Source organism: Erpetoichthys calabaricus, chromosome 5, assembly GCF_900747795.2.
Source record: "Erpetoichthys calabaricus chromosome 5, fErpCal1.3, whole genome shotgun sequence".
NCBI lineage: Eukaryota > Metazoa > Chordata > Cladistia > Polypteriformes > Polypteridae > Erpetoichthys > Erpetoichthys calabaricus.
Genome location: NC_041398.2, coordinates 131,051,326 through 131,078,069, shown reverse-complemented (window position 1 = coordinate 131,078,069; position 26,744 = coordinate 131,051,326). Strand labels below are relative to the sequence as shown.

Genomic DNA, 26,744 nt, shown 5'->3' with positions numbered 1-26,744 from the left:
TTTCTCAAACACACTGCCAGAACCTTGCGATAACAGCTCTTCAATAAGTGCTGGTAAAACCAAATGAAATTTCATGCCAGCTCCATGTACTTTGGGTATTAGAGTGTATGCAATTTTTAACCCCACAGCTAACAGTGATCTAATGCTATCCTGTGATTGATGCACACAAATGGAAAACAGCAGGATTTACAGTCAACCCCAGACTTGTGAGTCTGCCATTCATCTTACTTGACTACTTAAAATCCAACCAGGTTCTGTTTTAAAATATTCATCATTGATTTGTGCATGTGTTCGATAATAATGACACAAGTCACATGAAAATATTTAATTAATGTAAGAGCTAGAATAACTCTTTATTCTGTTATATAAAACTCGTAATCAGTTTGGCTTCTAATTTAAAGGGCATATAAAATCTACTTGTCACAATACCAATAACTATGACAATTAAAGCTTGTAAAAAATTAAACTCTTCAATTACAGCCAGGAGACACCTGCTACTAATTATCACCTACAATCCAAATGAAGGGACGTCACACTCTTCTCTTTCCAGCTGCCCATCACCAAGCAGTAGATAAATGTTAGAAGTTGAACTCATTTGCCTGCACAGCATATGGCCCTGTGATGTTTGTGCAACTGCCACGTTCTCACATGATTAATTTAACCAAGTAGATTTTATTTTGGACCGTGTGTTAGAAGAGTGAGTAAGTAGCTGTAACAATACTCTCACACATCTCCCCTGCTATGTACTCCACACAATACGGTGTATAGTTTTCTGGACTTCTTAAACTGCTCTTTCCTGTTTGCATTCAACATATTACTGTGCGGCTAAGCAGATGTGGATAAATTATTCTTCAAATCAACACTGAAAAGCATGAAGTAATTTGAAATAGAGAGATTACATAATGGTTCCTCTAAAGTGTTACAGGAAGTTAAGCTTCAGTAGTTGAACATATTTCTAAAATTGCCATCGGTAATTTTAAATTCCTACAATAATGTTCATGCTGTTACATTTTAATGCACATTGTTTTAACAATGGAACACCTGAAATAACATCTCAGAAGAACTAGGTTCCTGAAGTGCAATCAATTGATCAGTTTCTATTTTATTTTGAACAGACTTACATAGTTATCAGTATAATAGAAAATCCAGCCATCTGTTATCTATACCCATTTTTACCCAGTCAGGGTGGTAGGACCCTGCAGCAATAGAATAACATGAGCTCAAGACTAAAAGCCGGTCTAGTGCTCACAGTGACATGTCCAGTTTAGAATCCCAAACTTTGAAATGTGAAAAGGAAACCTGAGCACCTACAGAAAACTGATCTCACCCTGTACACTTCATAAAGAAGGTAATTCGGCCTGGGAGTGAACTTAGGGTAAAGGAGGAACATTTATTGGGAGTACATTATAAAATAAGTTTGAAAACGTACATATGAAGTTACATTCAGATGCATTCAGATTTAGTGAATTTTTTGGAAAATTTTGTTTAAATTCATTAAAGACAGACATATCACATTTAGAAATATTTTTGCATAAATGAATCACATTTAAAAAATGGCACTGATAAACAGAATGTAAATACGTTTATTAGCAGAGTACAAAACATGCATGATTTTTAAAAGAATCCAACAATATCACACAGTTAAAACCAAGCCCAAAAACACTTGGGGGTCTGAAACAGCTTCCACAAACTCCATATGACCAACTCAAGTGGTGTAAACGTTATATCAACTGATGTGCTATTGTTAGTTGTTGGTTCTGGATGGTCAATGGCTGATTGTAACTCATATTTTTTAAAGAAAAATGAGTTGCAAGAAGTGCCCAGTGGAGAGTCAAAAAGTATTGCATATTGAAGAAGCTGGTGTTAAGGTCCTAACCGCATGTGGGAGACTGCTAGTATTTCAATAACTTGTTTTGGGGGCTTATTTTGTGGTCAGTAGTAGCTATCTGATGTGTAAAAGAGGAAATATACAGGTTGAAATTATCAAGGGAAACTTGAAAGAGTAGATTAATCAGCAATTGGGATCACATAGAAAGCTTCTCTGTTTGAATAAAGTGGATTTTGAAAATTTACCAATGCTTTTTAACTGGCAATTTCTGAAATAGGAAAAATTTGTAAAGAGTACTCAATTTGAGCAATATCAACAAACACTATACTTTCCTGACATGTTTCTTTGCAGGCGGCACAGTTTCACAGTGTGTAGCGCTGCTGCCTCGCAGTTGGGAGACCTGGAGACCTGGGTTCGCTTCCCGGGTCCTCCCTGCGTGGAGTTTGCATGTTCTCCCCGTGTCTGCGTGGGTTTCTTCCGGGCACTCCGGTTTCCTCCCACAGTCCAAAGACATGCTGGTTAGGTGGATTGGCGATTCTAAATTGGCCCTAGTGTGTGCTTGCTGTGTGGGTGTGTTTAATTCAATACAACTACTGGCTCTTCTTTAAAAGTAAAAATAGAACAAGCGACTCTGATGGCAACTCATTAATCAGCTTAATAGTGAGTTAAGTGGTTGAGTATTTAAATAATTAAGCATAGTGATCTCTAATAAAACAAAAGTTCAAAGAAAATCAGCATATTCACAATATATATTTATATATTGAATACTCTATACTGCGGTGAGTTGGCACCCTGCCCGGGATTTGGTTTCTGCCTTGTGCCCTGTGTTGGCTGGGATTGGCTCCAGCAGACCCCCGTGACCCTGTGTTTGGATTCAGCGGGTTGGAAAATGGATGGATAGATGTTTCTTTGCAGAGTAAAGTGTGCACAATTTCAGTTTTCAATTTTTTGTGCATGCACTTAACAATGAAACAGACTAACAAAACATATCATAATGAGTTTCCAAATGGTGAAGTTGGCTCTTGCCTTAGACTGCGGTTTCTATACCCAATTTTCCCTTTTGTGTGTTTGAGTGACATCCAGGAGATTTGTGGACCTGCTGCTGATCGTCAATGTTTCCCCTTGGAAAATCACCCCTGAACATCATCCTTTTTGGGGGATTCTCTTTGCAACTGGTGACCCATGGCAAGGCTTTCTGCAAACCGTTCACAACCCTTTCACATTCAGTAGTACTGTAATTCAAGACTCAGCGCAACCCAAGTGCAAACATAGTTTAAGAAACACTACCTTAGCCCATCTAATGTATACTGCTACATGTAATAAATTCCTTGAGATGGACTGGTGCCCTGTCAAGGGTTCGTTCCTGTGTTACGCTTGATGCTGCCTAGAAAGGTTCCAGCACCTCTGACTCTGAATTGGTTTAAGCAATTTTCAGGTTTGTACACAACTAATCCCCACCGTGAGCTCAGTACTGTTGGCATATGCCCCTGACGCTCACCAACCTTGAAATGGATTAAGCAGGTTTAAGAATGTGTGTATGTCAGTACACAAAAGGCTGAAAAAAATCCATCTAGTATGTTTCAAACATAAGAACTTAAGATGAAAAATGCAAGCTGCCACAGAATGAAATCATTAAAGAAATGCATGGGTTATTTATGCAGACAACACACATATGTCCGACGAGCATGCTAATTACATTCAAATTTATTATGTCATTTAGTCAATATTGACTAAAATGATAACTGGCTTGGGAAAAACTGTACAGCAGTGGCATGAAAGATCTGGTGAAGCCTTAACAGAATTTTTCCTCTGAAATGATATGTTCTGACTTCTTAATGTTAACAATAACCTAGTTATCTAATAATATCTGTCTCTCTTTTGTTGATAACCAGCAAAATGTGCACGCTGTAACATTTAAAAGAGGGAATGCTTGATAAAAAAAGTGGTTCTCATTTTAATACTTAGAATAAGGGGCTGTGGACTTTAAGATCCATCACTAAACTGGAATGTTCAAGTTGCACATTCACACGACTACTTAAAGCAAACCTAGAACACTTCAGGGCCAATTTGAGCTCCTGGAACAAACACAATTTCACAAGTAACAAAATCAGCATTGTTCTATATAAGAAATTGTACTGCACATATGATGGAAAATTAGAATACATGATTAAGAAGACAAAGTTGAGGGTGGTTATAAGGCTTACAATAATAAGTTAAAGTGCTGAGCAAAGCTTATTAGTTATTTTACACAACATCATGGTCCATAGTGTTGCTTGGATGGGCACTGGCCCATCACAACTTTGAACTGGATATGCAAGTAATAAAGTAGATGCATATTATTCCTCCTCATTCAGGAACTGATTTTACTCTGACAGGTTTCAAAAGCATGCTTGCTCACCATTTTAAATAAATCTTTATATATAATATGCTACCGTGACTGTTTGTTTATCTGTCCAGGATTTTAAATCACCTGTCGCTCGCAAACTGTTTGACCAATTGACCTGAAATTTGGTACCCATATACTATGTGATGTTTACTATGTTTTCAGGGTGATGATTGACCTTCAAGGTTATTCCTCTTTTTATTTTTATTTTATTGTAGAATCAACTCTCAGCAGCGGCCAGCAGAGCGGATGTGCGTCGTATGCATATGGGCGCCGTTTTCATCCCTACCACCTTCGCTGTCACTTTCCCTACCTCTTCATATCTTAAATCATGGCAGTAGGCATTTTCCATCCAAGAAAGGAAAATAAATGGTTACCTTGCTACTGTGGTATTAAAGATATGCCCTCAAAGTTGGCATGATATATATATATATATAAATCACCTTTATGACCATTAAAAAAATTTTTACCCACAACCCAGAGACTCACCTCATCGGCATCTGTAGCTGTCAGCTGCATTATCTTAAACCCATCACCAATATTTTCCTCAACCGTAAGATCCAGCATATCACTTGGGAAGACTGGGGGATTGTCATTGATATCCTGCAAAGTTATTTCAACCTGTAAAAACAAAAAAGAGGCAGAGACAATGTAAAACACTTTTGCTTTGTCTTTATTCATAAACATTTGTACCACTATACAAATTAAACTGTGATATTTAAATGCTTTAAGGATTTTTATGAAATATTTTTTAGAACACCAGGTGGGATTTGTTAATTAAATAACTGAGCCAACATACTATAGTTCAATTTCAGCCAACAAAAAAATCAATCTCAGAGGAACCAGAACATATGGGCTGCAGATACTTAGTAATTTTTAGTGCTGGAGTTCTGGTTTACACTGGATTGTGTCCACAGATCTGATATCAGTGCTCTTCCTAAGAGCTAACCTTTGTTTTTGAAAACATTTGAATTTTTTGAGTTATCCATGAATGACGGCCTCATCTTTTACATTCTAGTCTGAACTTAAATCACATCTGTGTGCCATCCTATTATGAACCAAAAGTATAAACCACCTCCAAACAAAGAAAAAGTAAGGGCTTAAATTATATCAGAGGTTTATGCAGAGGTATGATTAAAAGGATTAACACCAAAAGAAAAGCGATATACAAACAAAAAGTCAAGCTTTTTGAAGCTAATCCACATGAAGTACTTAGTCAAGGATTTTGCCTTACGTAATTGCTGGGATTACTTATTTTCTTAAATGTCCACCAAAGAACCATACATACACAGAAGGGAATCCAACCACCACCAATGTGTAGTACCCACATGGATAATACAATGGCAGTCTTCATTGTGCCAGTACACTCACCACACATTAGTTATTAGGTGGTGAAGGAGTGAGAGAGATAGTCATTTACAGACAGGAGATGATTTAGGGGTCACCATAATGACTAAGCTGTTGGTGTAAAATTAGCCAGAACATCTGAACAAACCCTACTCTTTTCGAAAGATGCCCAGGGATCTTTAATAACCACAGTGATTAAGGACCTCAGTTTTATGTCTCATCTGAAGGATGGTGCCATATTTACAGCACAGTTTCCTTATCACTGCACTAGGGCATTGGGATCCACACAGACAAGAGGATAAATGCCCTCTGCTGGACTCACCAACACCTCTTCCAGCAGCAACACAAGATTTTTCCTAGACAGTCTCTCATCCAAGTACTGGAGGGGCTCAGACATGCTCAGCTTTAGGAGGTTGACCTGTTTTTAAGTGCAGGTGGTATGGCTGCTTTACAAAACACCATTTATAGTGCAGCTCACCTTCTAATCTTTTCCTTCTACTTCCTTACTGTACTTGTCAGCTGAGTTTTTAGCCTATAAGCACTGAATCTAGAACTATTTAATCGGGCAGGGGACTAGTTAAAATTGGGATTCAGGCCATTCTTCAAAAACATCCTATTAAATTTTGGAGGGACCAGAACACAGTTCCCCTAGAGACTCTTAGAAGCAGTACAATAAAGGTAACAAATAAGACGGAGCTTTTCGGCTGCCTGCTCTTCATATTAAACAGCAGAACACTATGTGTTTAATATGGGACTGCTCTATAGCCACTGCCTCTGATTAAATTCACTGATCTGAGAATAACTCACTGAAGGACACCATCTTCTACATTAACATGGCATAAGAACCCTGATAAGCTCATAACTGTTCACCTTGCTGTGCACCACATTCAGCACCTACCTTGTGTCTCATGATAACTCTTTGTCAGTCATGCAACCTTTCACATTTGTCAGCCTTTCAACTGTTATATAAATTAACACATCCAGTGTGCATTTATACCGTATGTCAGACTCAGGAACTCTTTATATCCTGTCTGCATTTCTGAAATTCTTTTAAAATCATTAGTCTCTCACCAAAATGGCCAGGTTACCTAAGTCAGAAAACACTACTGTCAGAACCCTGGCATACATAAATTCATAGACCATCCTAAGTCTTTGTTAATGCCTATCAGTACTCAATTACTGAACAAACACGTTAGTCACCTACAAACCAAAGAAAATGTCAGGTCAAGTCAGGAGAAGGAGCATGCACTGGTACAGTGCATTGCTGCACCCACCACACAACGAAACAGCTTGGGATCCTGGTTGGCAACCCCCAAGGCAGACACGTGGTTCAGTTCCAACTTCTGGAAATGACAATCTATCTGCTACATCCGGGTGTTATGTAGGTGTCCCCTTGGCCTGGTTCAGCTGCTGGGATCCTCAACAATGAGGAATTTGGCAAGCCAGATCATCCTTGGGGAATCACGCCACATGGCCATAGGGCTATAACTAACGCTCCTTCACAATGCAAGTAATGTGCCCCATTAGGGACTACGTGAGCAACTTCTTGTTTGACATATCATATAATTCAAATCAGCGGTATCCAAAGATTCTTTGAATAGACCCAGTACCAAAGGAGTCCAGTCTCTATCTCAGGTCACTGCATAGCGTCCATGTCTCACAGTCATATAGCAAAGCAGGAAGCACCAGGACTTTAAAGACTTGGACCATCATTTTTTTGCACAGATATCAGGAGTGCCACACACCCCTTTCCACTGACCTCATGACCCCCCATGCTCTCCTAATCTGTCTACTGACTTCATAGGAAGAGTCACCAGAGAGATGAATTTCACTGCCAAGGTAAGTAAACCTCTCGATAAGGTCGACACTCCCTTTGGAAAAGGGCACAGTGTTGATGGCTGTGCCCAAGAGAATATTAAAGGCCTGGATCTTAGTTTTAACCCAGGGCATTCACAAGCCCAGACACTAAGACTCCTCGTTCAGTCTCTTGAGAGCCCCGATCAGAGCCTCCACTGACTCCGCCACAGCTTTGTCCATAAAGTCAAGATCAGTGAATCTTTTTTCACTGCCAATGGGCTGCACGACCCTGCCCAACACCCAGTCCATGCAAGCATTGAATAGAGTAGGAGCAAGAACACACCTTTGATGACCCCCAGTATCACCTAGGAAAAAGGTAGAGGTTCTACCTACACTCTGCACAGCACTCACAGTACCAGTGTACTTGACATCCAGCAACTTCTGGGGGCTTCCCACAAAGCCTCAGGACGTCTCACCGGGCAGCTCGATCAACTGAGTCAAATGCTTTATGAAAATCGAAAAAGGCTGCAAAGAAACTATGCCGATATTCATGTTTGCACTTGATGAGAACCCTCAATGCTAGGGTGTGGTCAATAGTAGACTTCTTAGGCATAAAACCAGACTGCTCCAGTCGCTGGTAGGAGAGCAAGTGATCACAGATCCAATGAAGCATGACCCAGTACTAGAGTTAAGAAAAGAACAGCACACAAATGTATGTGCCAGCTCAGGTCAATCACACCATAGCAAAGTGAATGTTTCACTCAGACTAATATTAGGAGCAGGTGCTCTTGCTTGTTTTTCTATTTTGATATTTTTGTTATTCTTTCAATTCTCTATTTGCAATTCTACACACCTATCACTTTTGTTTTACATTTTTCACTTTGAGTCACTGTACCTTATGAGGGGGTCCAAAAAATCACTGAAAGAATGAAATCTACAGCTTTACTAGAGGATTGGTTAAGTATGGATTAGGAAGTAACTGTCAATTCAGTATTCTCAAATTGTGACAATTATTTAACAATTTAAATTTGGGCACATGACTGAACTGCATTTAGTAAATGGTATTTCTGTAAAGAACAGAGTAACACCATTTTTCACAGTAAACAATTGTACAATTAAGAAATACTGATTTTGAAATATTAGTATAATTTCTCTAGCACATTATCCATGTCCATGGAAACTCCAGTAGAAAAAAGAATGGTGTTTCCTAGTGGCTTGGACTTTTAAAAGGAGCGGCTATTAAAACATACTTCTTTCTTTCTTTCTTAGGAGTAGGGGACAGGCACAGCTGGGCTATGTCCTTGGTGACAATGTTTTAACAAAGCGTGGGTTTCCCATCTGGTTATAAATAGACAATACAATTCAGAACTATAAGGGACCACCAAAGAGTTTTAGTCCATTTACTTCATTTTTTTTTTGTTAACCTTCAAAACTTGCCGCTAAATTTACTGCATGTGCAAGACGAAGGCTTGACAACAACAGCACTCTCAGACATCAGAAGGAAACACATCCTAAACTGGCCATAAGCCAAGCCTCAGCTATCATCATAGCTATCCTAGTCACCTTCAGTCAAGTCCCTGGAGAGAAAGCTAGAGAGTAAGGTATCCTAGTTTTTCCTCTGTTCATCCGCTTCACCTTTTAGCAGTCACATCTGTTCATGATGTGACACATAGATAATCAGGAGATTAGTCTTAGGAGACAATATAACTGTTTATTTTGAATGTGCTCCATTCAGTCTGACAAGTGAGAATAGGTTGTATTAGTTAATATTTCAGTCAAATAATATTAAAACAGCCAACTTACAGGAACATTCCCCAAAAACGTTTTTAACAAGGTTTGAGAGGCAATCATGATGTTCATCGAGTATATTTTATTAGGAATTAATCTGTTTCTCAGTATAGCACACCATCACATTTTCACAAGATGAATCCAAGAAAAACATTTTCATGTTTGCTAGCAGATATATTGTAGACTAAATCTAACCAATCTCTGTCTCTGAGAAGTCTAGTTGTTTTCATTTTTAATAATATTTGCAATTAATGGGTTTTTTGGCCCCATTTCAAAAAAAAAAATCTATTCCTTTGTGCATCAAAGATTTTTATTCCACATCATTATAGAGCATAATTAAGAACCAGGACTGACTGACTTGATATTGGTCTTTGAAAGAAATATTTGGGTCAGCATGGAAAAAGTGTAAAGGGACATGCAAAGTCAACAACCAATGAATATTAATCTTATATATGCTTGAAGTGTAAATAATGCAGAAGAAATCCTCTTGCACCTAATTAAGTTGATGGCATAGTTATGAGAAATAATTATCCTCTGTGTTGTAGATGATATTGCCAAGCCTCCTGAGGGATATTCATTTCAAAGAGCATAGTGAAAAATTCATTGAAAAAAGGACGAGCGATCAGTAGAGATGGCTGATGAAGGGGTTTAAGTTTTATATTATACCTGTCAGTCATGACTTAACCCGGGGTTTGCTTCAGGTGAAACACCTTGGTTTACACTGAACCGATTGCATTTCACCTACTATGGTTTCAGGCTACAGCTGCTCAACAGTCAGGCAGCTCCATTATTAATACAACTATAAATGATTAACAGTCAAGTAATGGCCAGACATTGCATGTTTTACACGCCTATTAATTTTACGGCTTTTTTTACATTATCTAAAATTCACCTACCACTCTAATTTATTGTAAATTAACATTACACTTTTACAGTCTGTCAGGCGCCTTCTTAGTTTTTGATGATGTGAATGTAGTTCTGTAAAATGTTCAGAAACAGGCCAGTTAAGAAAGCTAAACAAATGTAAAGTAGTTCACTTTTACAGTCACTTCTGAATACCAGTATGCAAAACTAGAGAAATATAGTAAAATGACTTATAGTCTTACATTTAGGGGAAGTTTGGCACAGCGGCTAGTACTTCTGCCCCACCGCCAGGGAACAGGCTTCAGTTTCCAGCAGTTTGATCATTCTTGCTGTATTCATGTGTAATTTATTCCATTACTTTAGTCTCCTTCTGCATTCAGGTTTGATGAACTGTATCTGTAACCTCTGTGTGTGTGTGTGTGTGTCTGTGTATGTGTAAGAATCGTCCTGCAAAAAACTGAAATCCTGCATCAATTTAGTTCCTGTCTTGCATCTGAGTCTGTCTGCAGGCACAATTATAGAAGAAAAATTAGGTTTACAAATGAATGTTATTTACTATGGTATTATTAAATGACCTTCTATAAAATAGTAGAAATTACCATAAAGGTATTATAGACATCATTATTTAGGGAAAAGAATGTAATCACTTTCAGCTATTTATATTTTACTACTATCATTTTTATAGATAACTATGTCATTTTTCTTTTACTACTAGTTAATAATCCTAAAAACAAAGCATGCAATAGGTATTTTGTAAGAAAAAACTGTACAGAAGGAACTCATTATCATATTTATGAGCCTGAATTTGCATGTAAATTTCTCTTTATCCATTCTTCTTAGTATACAATACTGCCAGGATAGACTCCTAGCAATGGAATAAGTGGATTTGTAAGGAATATATGAATGAATGCATGAATGAATGGGCAGCACAATACTACAGCAGTTAGTGTTGCAGCCTCCCAGTTTCAAGTTTCAATGTTGGCCTGGTCACTCTCCTTAAAGAGTCTGCATGTCCTTCCCTATGTCAGCTTGGGCTTTTTCTCCCTTATGTGAAAGACATGTGCAAGGTTAACTGGCTGCTCTAAACTGATAATGAAATCGTGTGGCCTGAATGAGATGATTCACAAATGGATCCAGTGCTACCAGGACAAATCTCATCTCTCTGTATCTCATTGTGTACATGAAACAGAATAATGAATGCAAATTTATTTGTTAGTGGAAATTCTTGAGTCGACCTTGTTTTCTAGGCTGGCTAACAAGTCTACAGAGGTTACACTCTAGCTATTTAATGCACCTCTAATGCAATATTTGATGTTCTGCTTGTGAGGCCGCACCTAGAAGTATAGGAAAGAGCCATTATAATGTTTTTTCATAACTGGAGATAAAAGAATGAAGAAGACAATATTTGTAGCCTAACCTACTTTTAAAGGTAGATGAGCTTGAAAATTTGTCAATGCTTTTCAATTGAAGATTTCTCAAATAAGAATACAGTGTGCTCTAATTGAATTACTTTAACAAAAATTGGGTTCACCTAACACATTTTATTGAAGAATTAGTGTGCCACAGTGCCAAACCTCTAAAAAAATTGCCCACTGGGAGCTGAGTCTTTTCATGTGGACAGACAGACACAAATGATGACTTGGTTTCATATTACATGCAAATACACTAAAAAGTGTATTAAGAGAATGTGCGAACTCAACATAGATTATTCACTACACTGTGATTAACAACTGTCCAATAACATTATTTTGTGTAATGTTATCATGCAAAAAGCTAATACCATACATCATAATAAAAATCTACAAATGCTTTAAAGAAATGTGTTAAGTAGTTTGGTCACAGTTGTGCCCATCAAGATGAAGGACCCTTTATAAAAATTAAATAATGGAATACTGGATGAAGCTAGAGTCAATTGAATGACATCTTTACTGCAAGTGCTTCTTGTGGGGTGCATAAGCAACGCAAGATTCTCAAACCTGATTGATCTGAATCAGGACATTAGGGATCATGAGCCAACATTAGGCACAAAGCAATAACAAATCCTGGACATGGTATCAGTTCATCAATAGCCCACTCATGCACATTCCCTAACTCACAAATCAAATGGGGGCAGTTATGAATCGCCAATTAACTTATCATTGTTATTTGGGTTACTGACAGTAGATGGAGATAACACTCTCTTATACAGTAGCTCCAGAATTCAAATATTCAATTATAAACTCTCTTTGTGGATTCTGCTCATTCTCCTGTTTTTCAAAAACATGTTTACAAATGGATATGCACTTTGTTTTAGGACTGATTCTTGCCTTATGCCTGATGCTTCTAAGGCTTTAGCTCTCCATGACATACAGTAGAAATGGAATACACAGAGAATTCATTAATTTATGTAATAAACTAATTATTAATTATACACTTTATTATGCATGGTTATCCTATATTAGGCTTGAGGCTGACTGGACACCTCAGAGATGTTTTATACACTCTTATGATATAAGCCTCACACTTTCTTTATAATTACATCTAGTTATTACTTTGGGCTTATTTATTCATTTATGTTGTAAATACGTTACATCAAGCTTTTTAGATTTGTAAAACTGTAATTTTTCAAGATTTGCTTTGGCAATAAGATGAGCAGCAACATTGTATGATGATCAGCATGGAAGAAAATCAAAATCAAAATTCACTGATGCTTCTTCTGCAAATTCCTCTTAACCGACCACCACGCCATCCCTAAATACTCTACCCCTTGTTCCTCGTTGTGAGGGAGCAGTGCCACCCATCATATTTCAGGAATGCATTGTTCAGTACCAATTTATGGTGTGAGCCACTAGGAAGTCAGTAGAACTGTTAACTTTACAATAAATTATTTGATCTCCCACATATTAGTCAATGAACAAAAAGCTACAGGTTATGCGAAGAACCAAATCCCACTCTGACTGCAATAAAGAGTGGAATTTTTATCAAGCATTGTGGTTTTATAAAGTGCATTAAGTCATCTCACATGTTCACTTTAGGGTCTGGAAACAGATGGCGTAGTGAACATTTTACAGCATGGTGTATAAAGCGTAATCAGAACCGTGTCACAGTTGCAAAAGCCATAATAGGTAAGACTGTCTGAATTGAAATCTGATTAACTCATTTTGAATTTTTGCAAGGCTGCAGTTGTGGGTAATGAGAAAGAAGGTGACTTAACGTAAAATGAAAGAAATAACAGAACTTCTGCATTTTAATACATACATAAATTGCCTTAGGCATTGCCTATAAAACACAAATCTGCTAATTTATTCCCCGCCTATTACTTACTGTTTGGCCCTGAGAAAGTCACTTGACTATTGATAACAAATAGTTGCAATGAATTCTGATCATGCAGGTAGTCTTAGATAAAGGCATCAGACAAATATACAATAACAGTAATATTTTTAGTTTTATATTGTTACACACATGCACATAGGAGGCAGTTTGCCGGCTACCCACTAATTCTTTCTCCTTTCCCTCTGCAGACCAGCAGAAGAACCCACCTCATAAACCCTTTTCTGGTCCTCAGAAGCCATCCTCTGTCACTTTCTCTTCTGGTATTCAAGATGCTGCATTACTTGATATCATTTCTAGTTCCCAGAATTCCACCCATCTATTACATTGCTTCCTGCCTGCCTGTTTACTGTATACAGCATATATCAGCTATTTTGCATCCACATTCAGTTCTGTTTTGAGCTCATGTCTGTAAAGACCTTCTTTTGCAATCATTTGTTTCACATATACAAGGGGGATCTCCAAACCTTTTTCTTGTTTCCCTGTGTTTATTTTACAAATATAGCAAATAAAAATGTTTTAAATTACCATATATTTTTCTCAAACTACCACATCACTTATAATATTATGTTTTCTGCCTTATACAAATTGTAAACGGCAATAAGAATACTGATGGCTTTTAATAAAGAAAAGAAGACAAGAAATTACTTAAAAAAACATGAACAGCACACACTAGGTACTGTACATGGAAGAGATATTTTCAGAGCAGTTTGCTTGTGATCCATTTTTTTTAAGTCCAGGTCCATGCACTCCTATTGAAGTAAGTCATCATTAAGCAGGTCAGGTCAACTTAATGCTGAGCATAAAAAAACAACGCATAAATAGAACATTGTGGAGCTTCAACTGTACAGCCACACTAAACGGTCAAGTACAGTATGATGGGGTATTAGAATTTATTTTAATCATGTGTATTGGTGACTTATTTTGATTTACAGTACTTTGAGTACCTGTTACCCAACCATTTATTCTCTAATACTGCTTCTTCCAGTGGAGCCTTATAAAAAGCCAGAGTTCCAAACGACATTTGACAGCAGCTAGAAACCAGTTAAGATTAGGATGCCAATCCAGCGTATGCTCATAAAATGTTACATTTGTAAGACTTTCTTTGTACCATTAGTGTGGGCCAAATAATTTTGAGCATATTATAAGTGACCCAGTTAACATGGCCATCTACCGACTATCTCTACATTGTCCCTTTAATTTGAAAGACATTACCAAAAATCAAGAACTATCAAGTGATTCATGTGTAAATCATTTCAAATCTATACTGTATATATAAAAGTCAATGTATGCGTGTGTGTATGTATGTATGTTCCAGCTTCACTTCCGAATGACTGGACCGATTTTCATGAAATTTGGTACATGTTTCTCATTGGTCGACTAAAAATACTGTAGAGTGGGGGGTGATCTTGCAGTCTTGTATGCATGTTATCATCCAGTTGACACTCGGAATGACCACCAGAGGGAGAACTGCAGGTAACTGCCAGCATTCTTTATGTTTGACCACCACCGCGTGCCTGTTGCTTTTGAAATTAAATAGAGTTGGCCGGGTTGGCATCCCAACTATTTTTAGGACTCATTCTGTCTTTATGACTTGAGCCGCCATATATATATGGCTCTCTTTGCAATTTTTCTTTATTCATTAATGAACTAAATATCATTTGTTTTGCAATATTGTTGCTAATGTGTTGGTGCTTTTGTAAAAAAAGGAATTTTTCTTTTAATACATTCATAATCAAAAAAATAATTTAATTAACTTATCAAAATCGGAGATAAAGTATAAACCAAATATAGCTATGATATTTAACTTATAATATTTATTTATATAGGTAAAATATTTAACGTTTAATTAATTGTAAAACAATTTCAATTGGAAGAGACTAATTGGAGATTTGGTCTTGTATGTCTGTTATCATCCACTTGACGCTCGGAACATATGGACAGTCATTGAAAATCGCTGGAATCAAGCTTATTTCTCACATGGATAACTTTATGTGGCATGTTCAAGGGTAGGGAGTCCTAAGAACCTGTATATATTGGCTAAAGACGGAAAATCTAAAAAAAATGTATATAACAAGGCACATTGTTTGTTAATTTTATTTTATTTTTAAACACTATGTTAAGAGCTTGTTACATAAGAATAAATGAATAATAGATGCATTTTTGCAGTACCCAAACTAAAGTGTTACCAATATTTACTTAATAGAATGCAGACTGTTAATTCAGAATGTGCACAAGGTTCTAAAATTTCTAAATAAATATGTGCAGCTGATAGATTTATTTTAACAATAACAAGAATGTAAAACAAAATTCTCTACCTCCCAGAAAGCAATTCTAACTCTAGACTTAAACAAAAAAACAATAACTGCTTTTAAATACCCAAAGGGAGAAAGGTACAACAGGTTCTGAAAGGCAAAGTGTTCACTGGGATTCAGTTGTCGGCGAACATGGACCTAATGCTGCCTTCCATATACTATATAACACTTCATTATGCAGTGAAGCCAAAACCTATTATTTCTGAATAAATGAGTCATACTTGGCTATGAAAGAAAAAAGTGAAAATGTTAGAAAAAGCCAGAAAAACGAACTTTTAACTTAAAATCAAACGTTCATATGCCAAATCTATTAAACCCATATTCTTGGCAATATGCTTGAACCTAAAAAAATACTATTTATATGAAATTCCGAGAATACAACTGGGATACGTTAAAAGATATGCTTTCAAAGGCATGTTAGCTAATTAGTGTTTAGCCTGGAAATCTATTCATTTGAACTTCTGGATGAACACATATACTGACATGTATGCTATGTTGTTCTCAATTAGCAAGCTCTATCTGCAAACGAAAATCATGTGGAGTTAGGAATAAAGCAGAGCAAAGGGAATATAAAAAGGCAAAGAGAATAATACTATAAACAAAACAGATTTTTTAACTGCATTATAGCATAACAGTTTCACCACATGGATCCAAAGTCCTTGATTTAAATCCTGCGCATGATCATTTTCTGGGTGGAATTTGCACATTCTTCCAGTCTCTACATTGTTACAATTGGCAATTGAGTTTTTCCAAGCTAACTTTATATATCTGAACTTATTACAATTGTTTACATATATTATTTATAAGAGAGTTGGAGATAGCATACATATTCCCTTAAAATCCATTCCTGGATCTCATTTATCAAACTTTTTATGGATTTGCATGTGAAAATAAGCATATACCAAAAAAAAGGAAAACACATACGCTAAAAATCGTTGATTTATACAACCTGGCATACACATTTTTCAACACAATTTACCTTTATAAATCACAATCATCTTGTAAAAGTATGTACGTGAGTGTGCCTTGAGTCCTGTCTGGTTGCCATCCTCAGACAACCATATATGGACTAGGCAAATCAGCCTCATACATATTCAATCATTATCCTACAGATCTACGTTGGCTGGCAGAGAAGCCTCGCATCTGATGCATCGAGACACCACCATCTGCATCTGTGGCATGCTTGGCATGGCATTGAATCGCAGGGATGAGGAAAAGCATAAGGCGCAAGCATCTGAGTGGGTAGCTATCACCTAGCACATGTAAAGGAATGATTATGGTTATAAAGAATAGCACAAGCCAAATGAAAAACCAAGGGTTCAGCCAGTTACCTTACCAGAAACCCAGCCACCATGTACAGTACCATTACGTCTGCCATAGTTGCCTCAAAATAAATGAATCATGGGTTTGATTTAGGACACTGAGCCGCAATGTTTCTCAGTCTCATCTTGGCATCATAGATGACTTATTCATTAATGGAATACAACTGCTTATGGTTAACAAGAGCAGTTTTATTCTTGCCAAGTGCCCTTATTGCAGTATGAGTACAGTAAAGTTAGTGCCCTAGTTACGTTAGGAAAACCAGACAAATTGCTTTTGTATGTTGCCAAAAATATGTTATGCTTTATGTATGCATAACATAATACAAAAACTGGATGTAGCATCTCATCAGTCAGTTAATGGGTTCCAGCACAGCAAGCATGATTAAAAGATGGCAAAGTTAGAGATGAACCTGTTGATAACATGACTATGGCTTTATTTGAAACTCAACATTTCAACTGATTCACAGTCAAAGGATAGGGAGAAAGTCCATTTTTCAAATATTTTTAAATACTACTTTCAGTTGTGAGTTAGAGATTCAACCAGGACGCTTTTTGTCAGAATAAATATTTTAACAATCTTCTTTAATATTAAGATTCCAAATTTCAGTTAGGATCTTCATGTTATTAATCTTCACACCAAAAAAAGTCTGGATATATATAGTAATTACCCAAGTAAATGTCACAGATAAAGTTTTGCTGAAGTTTTCACCTTCTTTTCTAAAGCTCAAAAGACAAAAGGCATCTTTCTTTCACACATTCATGCCACCTTAGTCCTTTAAATGTTTACATACCACGTCAACTGAAATTGTAAAAAGATTTATGGTGATATTGCTTTAAGTTCCACAGGGATTTTGAGGTCAAACTCACAGCTCTAAGTACCTTCTTCAGCTTAATTTTTAATGAAGAAAAATTTGAGAAAACACACTATAATACAAATAAATAATCAGCTCTTCACGTTTTTACATATATGCAACAGTGAATAAACTGACCTGTCAAACAAAAGCATTAGTGGCCATTAATCTTAGACCACAGCAATCAGAAGGCTGTGCTCCAGAGACTTGAACTCATGCCTTTTAGGGATCAGCAGAGTCTCAGTTAGAGAAAACTGAAGACTCGTTAGTTCATACCTCAAAAAAAAAAGTTCCATTCTTCAAGCTTAAATATCTTCCAATACTATCCAACTGCAATCATGGTGTAGTGGTTAAGCTACTACTAGAAAGTGAGGTCTAACCTGCATGTCAGTGAGAAAATCAATAAATCTTCTTAGAGCTCAAAGGCAATAAATAATTCTGTTTGGTTGGAAAATGACAATAATTTTCAACATAATTATTGATATAATCATCCCCATTACCAACCATAATATGCTGCATATATCAGCAACTGACTGTAATACTGAAAATCTAAATTTATTTCATACTCCATAATACTCTAATCCTTAAAAGTTAATTATTTTCAAATATTTTGCTTGTATTAACTGCCTTTATGATAGCATAATAACATTATTCTCACACATTTTCTGTATATAATAGAGTTAATATAGCTTGCTGATTGTGTAGACCTCACTAATCTTTTTGAAAAAGAACCAAATGACACTTAAAAAGGGAAAATCAAAATTTACAAACATACAGGCCATTTAACCCAGTTTATCTTGTCAGTTTCTCTTTACCAAATGCATAACAAAACACCATTTTCAAACCCACCAAATCTAATTCAGGTTATCCCAGCAGCCCTGATTGGGCTACCAGTCCATTTCAGAGCTTAACTAACGCTGATCCTATTTGGAATTGCCACTAGACTTAACTTTAAGCATTTGGGGATGAAGGAGTAAAGCAGATATAAACACAGCAAGAATGTGAAACATCCACAGAGACAAAGAACAGGCACAACATTTGTACCCAGAACACTAGTCCCATGTGGACTGCACCACTAACCCATGAACCATCATGCCACCCCTTTAACAAGCAAAATAAATCTGAAAATTAACAATAAACTCTAAATGATTGGTAATGTACACTTCTACCATTTCTACTCTGGTTCAGTGGAGTCGCAGAGCCTTAGTCCCTTCTAGTCTGATACATAATAACTTTTATTTTGTTATCTTTTCTGGAATTTCCTTTGATCGTGGCATTATGTGTTTGATTCTTTGTGCTGGCAATTTGACTCTTTGATGGTAAGGGTCAAAATGAGTGAGGTTTATATGAAGCAGAGTTGGCTGTAATCAAGCCTAGCTATATTCAAGTAGCTGACTCAATCTGGGCTGGTTTAACTAGGGGCAATTACTTTTTTTTTTTACATAGTGTCAGTTGGTAGTGTAGAACTTTGTTTAATAGATAATTTAAAAAAAACTTTTAAAATGTGATATTTGTTCACTTAGATGCCATTTATCTAATATTAGAATTGTGCTAAAGAAAACCATAAAATAAAAAATGTGTCAAGCTTTTCAATTATAGAGGTGATCAGAATAGGGAGAAAACAACATAAAGACTGGCAATAAATTTTTTGCAGGTTTAGTGTCAAGTAGTGAGAGAGCAATAGCTAACAAGTGACATGTTGAGACATTTATAGTCTAGTATCTTGATAAAGAAGCCAACAGTAGCAAACTAGTGTTGGCTTCCTCACAAGCATAAATTGTACTTCTAGCAGAAAAATGAATAATCATTTGTGGGAGCAACACATACAGTATCAGGTATTGTGTAAAGCCAGGCAAAGAGCAAGTGAAACTCTGCAGATGTTAAAACCATAAATGCCTGCATAATTTGTCATACCCAGAGAAATTTTGGCAGCACCAGATAATTTCCATTAAATGAGTTAAATCAGGTTTTGTTAAATCAAGTGTTTACTGTACTTTCTGAAAGTCTTCAGGTTTCTCCTTTCAACCACATCCTATGTATCTTATATCTAGAACACTCTGATTGATGAAATGGTTTCTAACATTTGTGTTGAATTTACTTCATGATTTTTTGTTTCTCTTTTAGTTCCTCAAGATCATTATTAAAGAAATTTTAAATAACAGCTGTCATCTCCATTCATGCACATTTAAACACCCTCGATCTTTTCCTAGTAGGGGGCTGGAGTCCATCAATGGACACACTCACATTCACTCATGCCAGGCCTATTTACAGTCACCAATCAGTCTAGCACATTTTTTGGGGGATGAGAATGGAAAAACAGGTTACCTAGAGAAATGCACACCCTGGGAGAAAACCAAAGTGGCAGTGGTGGTATGTGAACCCAGGAGTTCCAAATTGTCAGGCATGCAAACTCCACGCAGATATGTGAGTGTACCTTGTAATGGAATGGCAGCCCTTGCAAGACTGGTTCCTACTTAGACTGTAAATGACCCTAAACCAAATAATAACAAAATCTAAAGTAAAGGAAATTTCTTTTTCGTTCTGTATTAACCTGCAAAATTTGTGTATTACTGAAATTCATCCTGCTCTGTATTAATATTCCCCTGTACTTGGCATACATTTATGGGATTGCAAGTCAGGAAATATAACTACTTCATGTCTAGCATGTGGAACATATTCTGGATCATATTTTGCATTTTACTAAAAGAGTAAAGCTTTGATAAAATGGGAGGATTATTTAATGTTAACTTTGTAATTGTTTCCATGCAATTCATTTTTTTAACTGCAAGTCATACACGGATTCAACATGAACATTTTTCAGGGCAAGCTGAAGTCATGAAACATGCATTACTGGACACAAGAAAAAATATGGTGCTGCACTGGCAGAAAGAACACATTTCTACTTGAATATCATTGAAAACGGCCTATAAAAGTGGACGATCAAAGATGCAGGTTGTCAATATATGCAATAGATGCAAATAGGAAATAAGAAATTGGCACCAAGAAAATTAGAGATGGCTTTGGAAATAAAGATATTTCCCATCAAGATTTGATTCTGAGGTTAAATGTTGCAAATTTGAAGGGACTAGAACCAGAAAAGAAGGAAAGAAAAATTCTAAAGAAAACAATTCGTCGTTTCAATACACTTAAAAGCTTTATTTCTTTATTTGCTATTGTTTCTGATTAAATATACAGTACAGTGAGTTTCAGCAACACTGGAGCACCACAAGGAACAGTCTTGTCTCCTTTTCTCTTAACTGTCTAAACCTTTTACTAAAACTATAACACCACGTCAGGTCACTTGCAAAAATTCTCATATGATTCTGTACTTGTATCAATAAAGGGGATGTGACAGAGTATAGGAGTCAGGTGAAGAACTTTGTTGTTTGGTGCAAAAAGAATTGTCTGCAATTTAACATCAGCAAAACCAAGAAACTGGTTATTGACTTCCGCCAAACCATACAGCCTGTATGTCCAGTCAGTATTCAAGGAGTGGACGTAGATGTGGTGCAAGAACTTGAGAGTCCACAGCAATGACTGGTTGGAATGGCCTCATAACATAGAGGAACAATGTAAGAAAGGGCAGAGCAGGCTCTTTTTTCTTAGGCAAGTGTGTTCCTTTAATATTGGTAGTGACATCCTTTACATCTTCTATAACTCTGTGATGGCCATTGCGATTTTCTATGCTGTGGTGTCCTGGTAACATCTCTTCAAGAGTCCCAGCATATCAACAAGCTAATGAAAAGTGCAGACTCAGTTATGGAACGCAATATGGACCTCCCGTAGGTAGTAGCAAAGAAGAGAATTAAAACAAAACTGAGTGACATTATGAACAATGCTGTACATCCTCTCCCTGACACACTAACACTTTCAATGACTCATTCAGCAGAAATGTGTCAAGAAATGCTATGGGTGTCCTTTATACCAACAGCAATATACCTGCAAAACACCTCACTGTGACTGTGACTGTCAAGTTAGAAATTTTCTTTATAATGTTCTTTCCGTTTAATCACTCTCAGATCATAGTGTGTATATATATAAATATATATATTTATACATTTATTTATTTTTGGAGCTTTTGTAAAAATCCAAATTTACCCTTGGGGCAAAAAAAAGTTCTATTTAAATAAACTTCTATACATTGCCACATTAAAATGAAGCATGTCAAGTAGAGACGTTGAGCTTTTGAATAAGGATCATGCAAGTGGTCAACACCAGCACAGATGAGACAGAAACCTTCCATTCTCATGCACACCCTGGTGTCACTCCTGTTTTCTCCTTAGCAGAAGGGCTTCGGCCAACTCCCATGAGCTATACACCCTGTGTTTACTTTTAATTCTGTAATTTTAATTAATTTTTCAGAAAGGAAACAAATCTCAGAATAATTGAAAGCTTACTTTTCTAAAAGTCTCAGGCAGGCCTATATATTGAAATACAAAGTTTCATACCTATGACTGAACACCATTCTACTCTGAAAGCAAATATTTACTTTAAAAACATTCCACATTTTTTCTTGCAATAACATAACAGATTGCATGTGGCATTTCCCTCCAAAACTGTCTTATAACAATTCAATAGTTAAGGAAGAGCCTGTCAAGAAGAGCTAGATCATTAACTGTTCCTCTGCGCATCTATCATTTAATTCCTTGAGTGATACACGAGTTTTAGAGAAGTGGACACTTAAATTATTAGGCTTCTGATAACCTTGTCAGTGGTAGATTGCTTTCTAAATAAACAGAAGATTAGCTGTTGCCTGGCCTTTGACTAAGACTGTCACCTAACGTCTCCCCATTCTGATTTAGACTTCTAGGTAGTCTAAAGCAAGGCGTAGGACACATCCATCACTGAGCTTTTCATGACGGAGCTTGGCAGAGTACAGATAACAGAAAACTGCTACTGAGAAACACTAATTGAACTTGCGGTCAGGAAAACCTTTGGATCAAAAAATTATAATGAAGGTATTTCTAACTTAAGAAAGGGAAGCTTTGGAAATTACCCAAATACTTGATCCAAATCCAAGAAGAAATGGTGACTTCTATGTTGGAAAGAAATTAAAAGATAAATGTCTTCCTATTTTAAGAACATTGCTTTCAATTTGCTGTATAACAGGCAAAGCAAAATTTGCCCATCATTCTATAAACCTTTCTCTTCTTATTCATAGACGCTAAGATACAAAGCCAAACCAGCCAGCATCACAGCACTACACCACTGCTGACTACCACTGAGTCTCTCCACTCCAATTTAAAGTCATTATCCATAATTAATTTATCCATAGTTCTAGGATTTCCAGAACTAATTCACATGGTCACAGTGAGGATCAGTGATGTTCAGCAAAGCTTTTTTTTGCAGCAAATATGCTGTATTCACCAGTGACCTTATCCGCTGAGTATTTTCCTGGTAATTTGCTATGCGTCTTTTGTTCTTTAAGGCACAGTGGTGCAGTCACTAGCATTGCTGCATTACACCTCATATCACATATTTGGCCACAATAATCAGTCCAACATAGCTAGCAGGTGCTTCCCTTTAAAAGACTATATCACCATTATAATCCACTCAATATCAATTGGCTTCAACTCATTTTGCAGAGTTCAGCTAAGTTTATGAACATTTCTGTAATTTCGCCAAACCCATGGCGATGCAAACTCCATGGGGTTTCCTAATTGCTACTTATCACAGACAGCAAGCAAGCTGAGAGATCAAAAAAGGCAAAAATACACAAAGACGGACCATAACATTTTTGCAGAAAAGCTATACTACACTACATGCCAAATCATGTTTTCTAGTTCAGTATAAAACTGAATAGTTCCAACAAATTTGTAGAATGGGCCCAAAAGAGACTTTTATCTATGACATTTACAGTAATGCTACTAACACACATACACAGGATTGCAAAAACAAGCACACAAAAATGCTATCAAGATGTTCTAATGCAGTTTCTTGGTTTAGTCCAATGTCAGACTCAGATGAATTTAAGTCTTACCCATCCGTTTTCCAACTGACTAACTCAACTTAGCTGGTTCCTAACCCTTTGTGAAAGATATCTTTATTAGTTGCTGCATCCGCTGCGAAGCCTACAGCATTGTGGAGGACTGCTCCTGCCCCTTCCACGGTCCTATTGTCCCAATTCCATCTGTCGGAAAGTTCTGTAGCATCCAAATCAGTTCTTTCAGGTTCTATAACAGCTTCAACCACTTGGCTATCTGGATTCTGAACTCTGTGCCATCCCCCCCTGCCCTCAGATATGCTTATTTATATACATTACATTTCTTACATGTATTACTATTGTGAGTTTATTATTAATTATTATTGTTTTATTTATTACTATTTCAATTTATTACCATCTGTTCATTTACCTTTTATTTATTTATTTGTCTATTTAAAGTATAGTTCTTTACTTGTTTTGCACTTGTCATGTGTTCATGTATATGTGGCACCGCCAGTCCTGGGGAATGTTATTTCATGCCACTATATGCTGCATACTGTGCATGGATGGTATGACAATAAAGCCACTTGCCTTGACATTATTTTTCCTCATGTTGTTTTAAGTAACTATTCAAAGTAACTATGAATAGCTGAAATAATAATCTGTAAGTGAGTCCTGAAGCTATACAGTATAACTGGATTTAGAATTACCAATTCCAAAAAGTGTTCCTAGTTGAGACAGAGAACAGTCAGAGGAATGAAAGAGCATTTTGACTGAGTGAATGAAGTTCATGACCTTGTTTTCCCTTAAAGCTTAAAAAACAAAGGTAAATAACATGTCCGTGCTCTTCTTTGCAAATCATTTTTTTTAAACTCCACAGTATAATCGTAAAAGCGGCATGAGTGCATATAAATGACGGAAAGCCTGTAGGTCAAAGATTTTTAAAGATTTCAACACAATAACTTCATTATCAGGGCAGACACTACAGTTTTGCTATTTGAGTCATTTGTGGTTTGTGCGTTTACCTCTTATTAGTGTCCATACATAATTATTCAAAATCAAACAATATGTGCTCCTCTCAGCAAAGATGTCGTTTACCACATAAATTACAATTCAGCACTCTGATTCAATAGAGCTTATAGTTTTCTTTCAGTTAATCCTTGTGAACACAACCTCTACCATATAATTATTCTGAAACAAGCTTTTTTCCCTATTTCTTTAATATAACAAAAACTGTATGCTCCCAATTTCACAATAACAGTACTTTTGAAATTCTCTATTTTTAACACTTATCTCTTAACTTTTTGGGGATTTAAGACATATTTTCCTGTTTGCTTGTCTGTTTGGAAAATGCTTAACTCCCACTACCGCTACACAGTGATGAAGTGAGAGAACAATAAGTGGTATACCTACCTGCCTGTAGTGTGTAATAAATATAATGAATGACTTGAATGTCACAGTGGTGAATACTTTAAATGCCTCAGCACATGTATTTGTGATTTTTTTTCTATATTTACATACTGTATCTGTACATAGACATAGCTTACATTTAACCACACCACAAGGATTATTGTGAGAGGTGGAAATAAGTGTGAGAAATGATAAAACACAGGCTAAAACGCGGTCATGACAGACAAGGGGTCAAAACCAAGAAGTCAAAATATACCAAGCAAACAGGAATCAAAGGGGCAAAATAAAAAACGAAGGTCAAAAGCAAAAATAAAAAGGCACTGGAGCCTACAATGAAACAAAGCTAAATTCACTACAGTTCTTCAAGACTTTGTTTATCCACCAAGGGATAACATAAAATGAAACTGCACCACTGTGAATTTCCCATTGGGATTAATAAAGTATCTATCTATCTATCTATCTATCTATCTATCTATCTATCTATCTATCTATCTATCTATCTATCTATCTATCTATCTATCTATCTATCTATCTATCTATCTATCTATCTATCTATCTATCTATCTATCTATCTATCTATCTATCTATCACTATAGTTACAGAGCTACTTTTAGTGGCAATCTGCATCACGTGACACATCCAAAGAATGATACATAAGAAAAATGCCCATGTTATGTTGCACAAGAAACTATTGTTTGAGGATGCTGCTCTTACTGTCATGTTTGGGATCTAAATATAGATATTTGAGGAATGAGAACTCAAATTTAACATCAAGGGTTTTAAGAGCCAAACTTAGAAAGTTGGAGCTTTAAGTTAAACTCGTATTAGTGGTTGCTTAAGTAGAATAGAATACAATTTTCTTTCATAGCTATGTATTGTGGTATACCTTTTACCCTCTGTAAGTTAACATGAGATAGAACTTTCTTAGCTTTACATGTGATACAGTGTGTTAATTAAGTCATTGTGTGTTTTGGAACAGAAATGGTTCAACTTTATGAGCAAACATAAAGAACAAAACAAGATATATAAGCTTTAAACAGAACTTTTCTTAAACAAGAACTTTTCTTTTCTTTGCTATATCAACTTTTTCTCTATTTTTGTGTGAACTGTTTTTCCTTTGAATTTTTACTAAAGCTTTTAAAAACGATGATATTTAGTCTGTAGAATCATTTCAACACATCAAGCTATAGCCAGAATCCCATGAAGCAAACTAAAGCTGCAGATCTTTGGTCACTTTGGGCAAACACACTACAAGAGGTTATTAATGATTTGCTTTGTTTCTGGACACGATTTTGATTTTCATGAGCTTCCTGATTTTTGTGTTCCAAATTGCCAGAATACACCTTCTGGTTGTTATGACAGTACTTTTCATAATTTTTTTGCATCTTGTGTCTGAGATAAAATTACTTTTTCCTTCTTATTAGAAGTTTTCAGAGATAAGAAATTCAACAATGCAAGTTATTTTCCTGTTCAGAAACTTCTCTGCAGAGAATGGCTGCATGGTCATTGTTATGACAATCTTTCCCATGATGCACCAGAAGTGTGCAACAGGTTACATCATTGATGTGACAGTATAAAGATCACCTCTTAAATTCCAGCCTTATTTG

At 36.3% G+C, this 26,744-nt stretch overlaps 1 protein-coding gene across 1 annotated transcript in view; it reads right to left on the bottom strand.

Moving 5' to 3' along the window:
- The window catches only part of LOC114651938 (protocadherin Fat 4), a 245,230-nt gene that overhangs the window by 101,218 nt on the left and 117,268 nt on the right, over positions 1-26,744 (bottom strand). Inside the window, exon 2 of the mRNA XM_028802039.2 lies at positions 4,701-4,832. Within this exon, the coding sequence (XP_028657872.2) occupies positions 4,701-4,832 (132 nt within the window). The remainder of the gene's footprint in view (positions 1-4,700; positions 4,833-26,744) is intronic.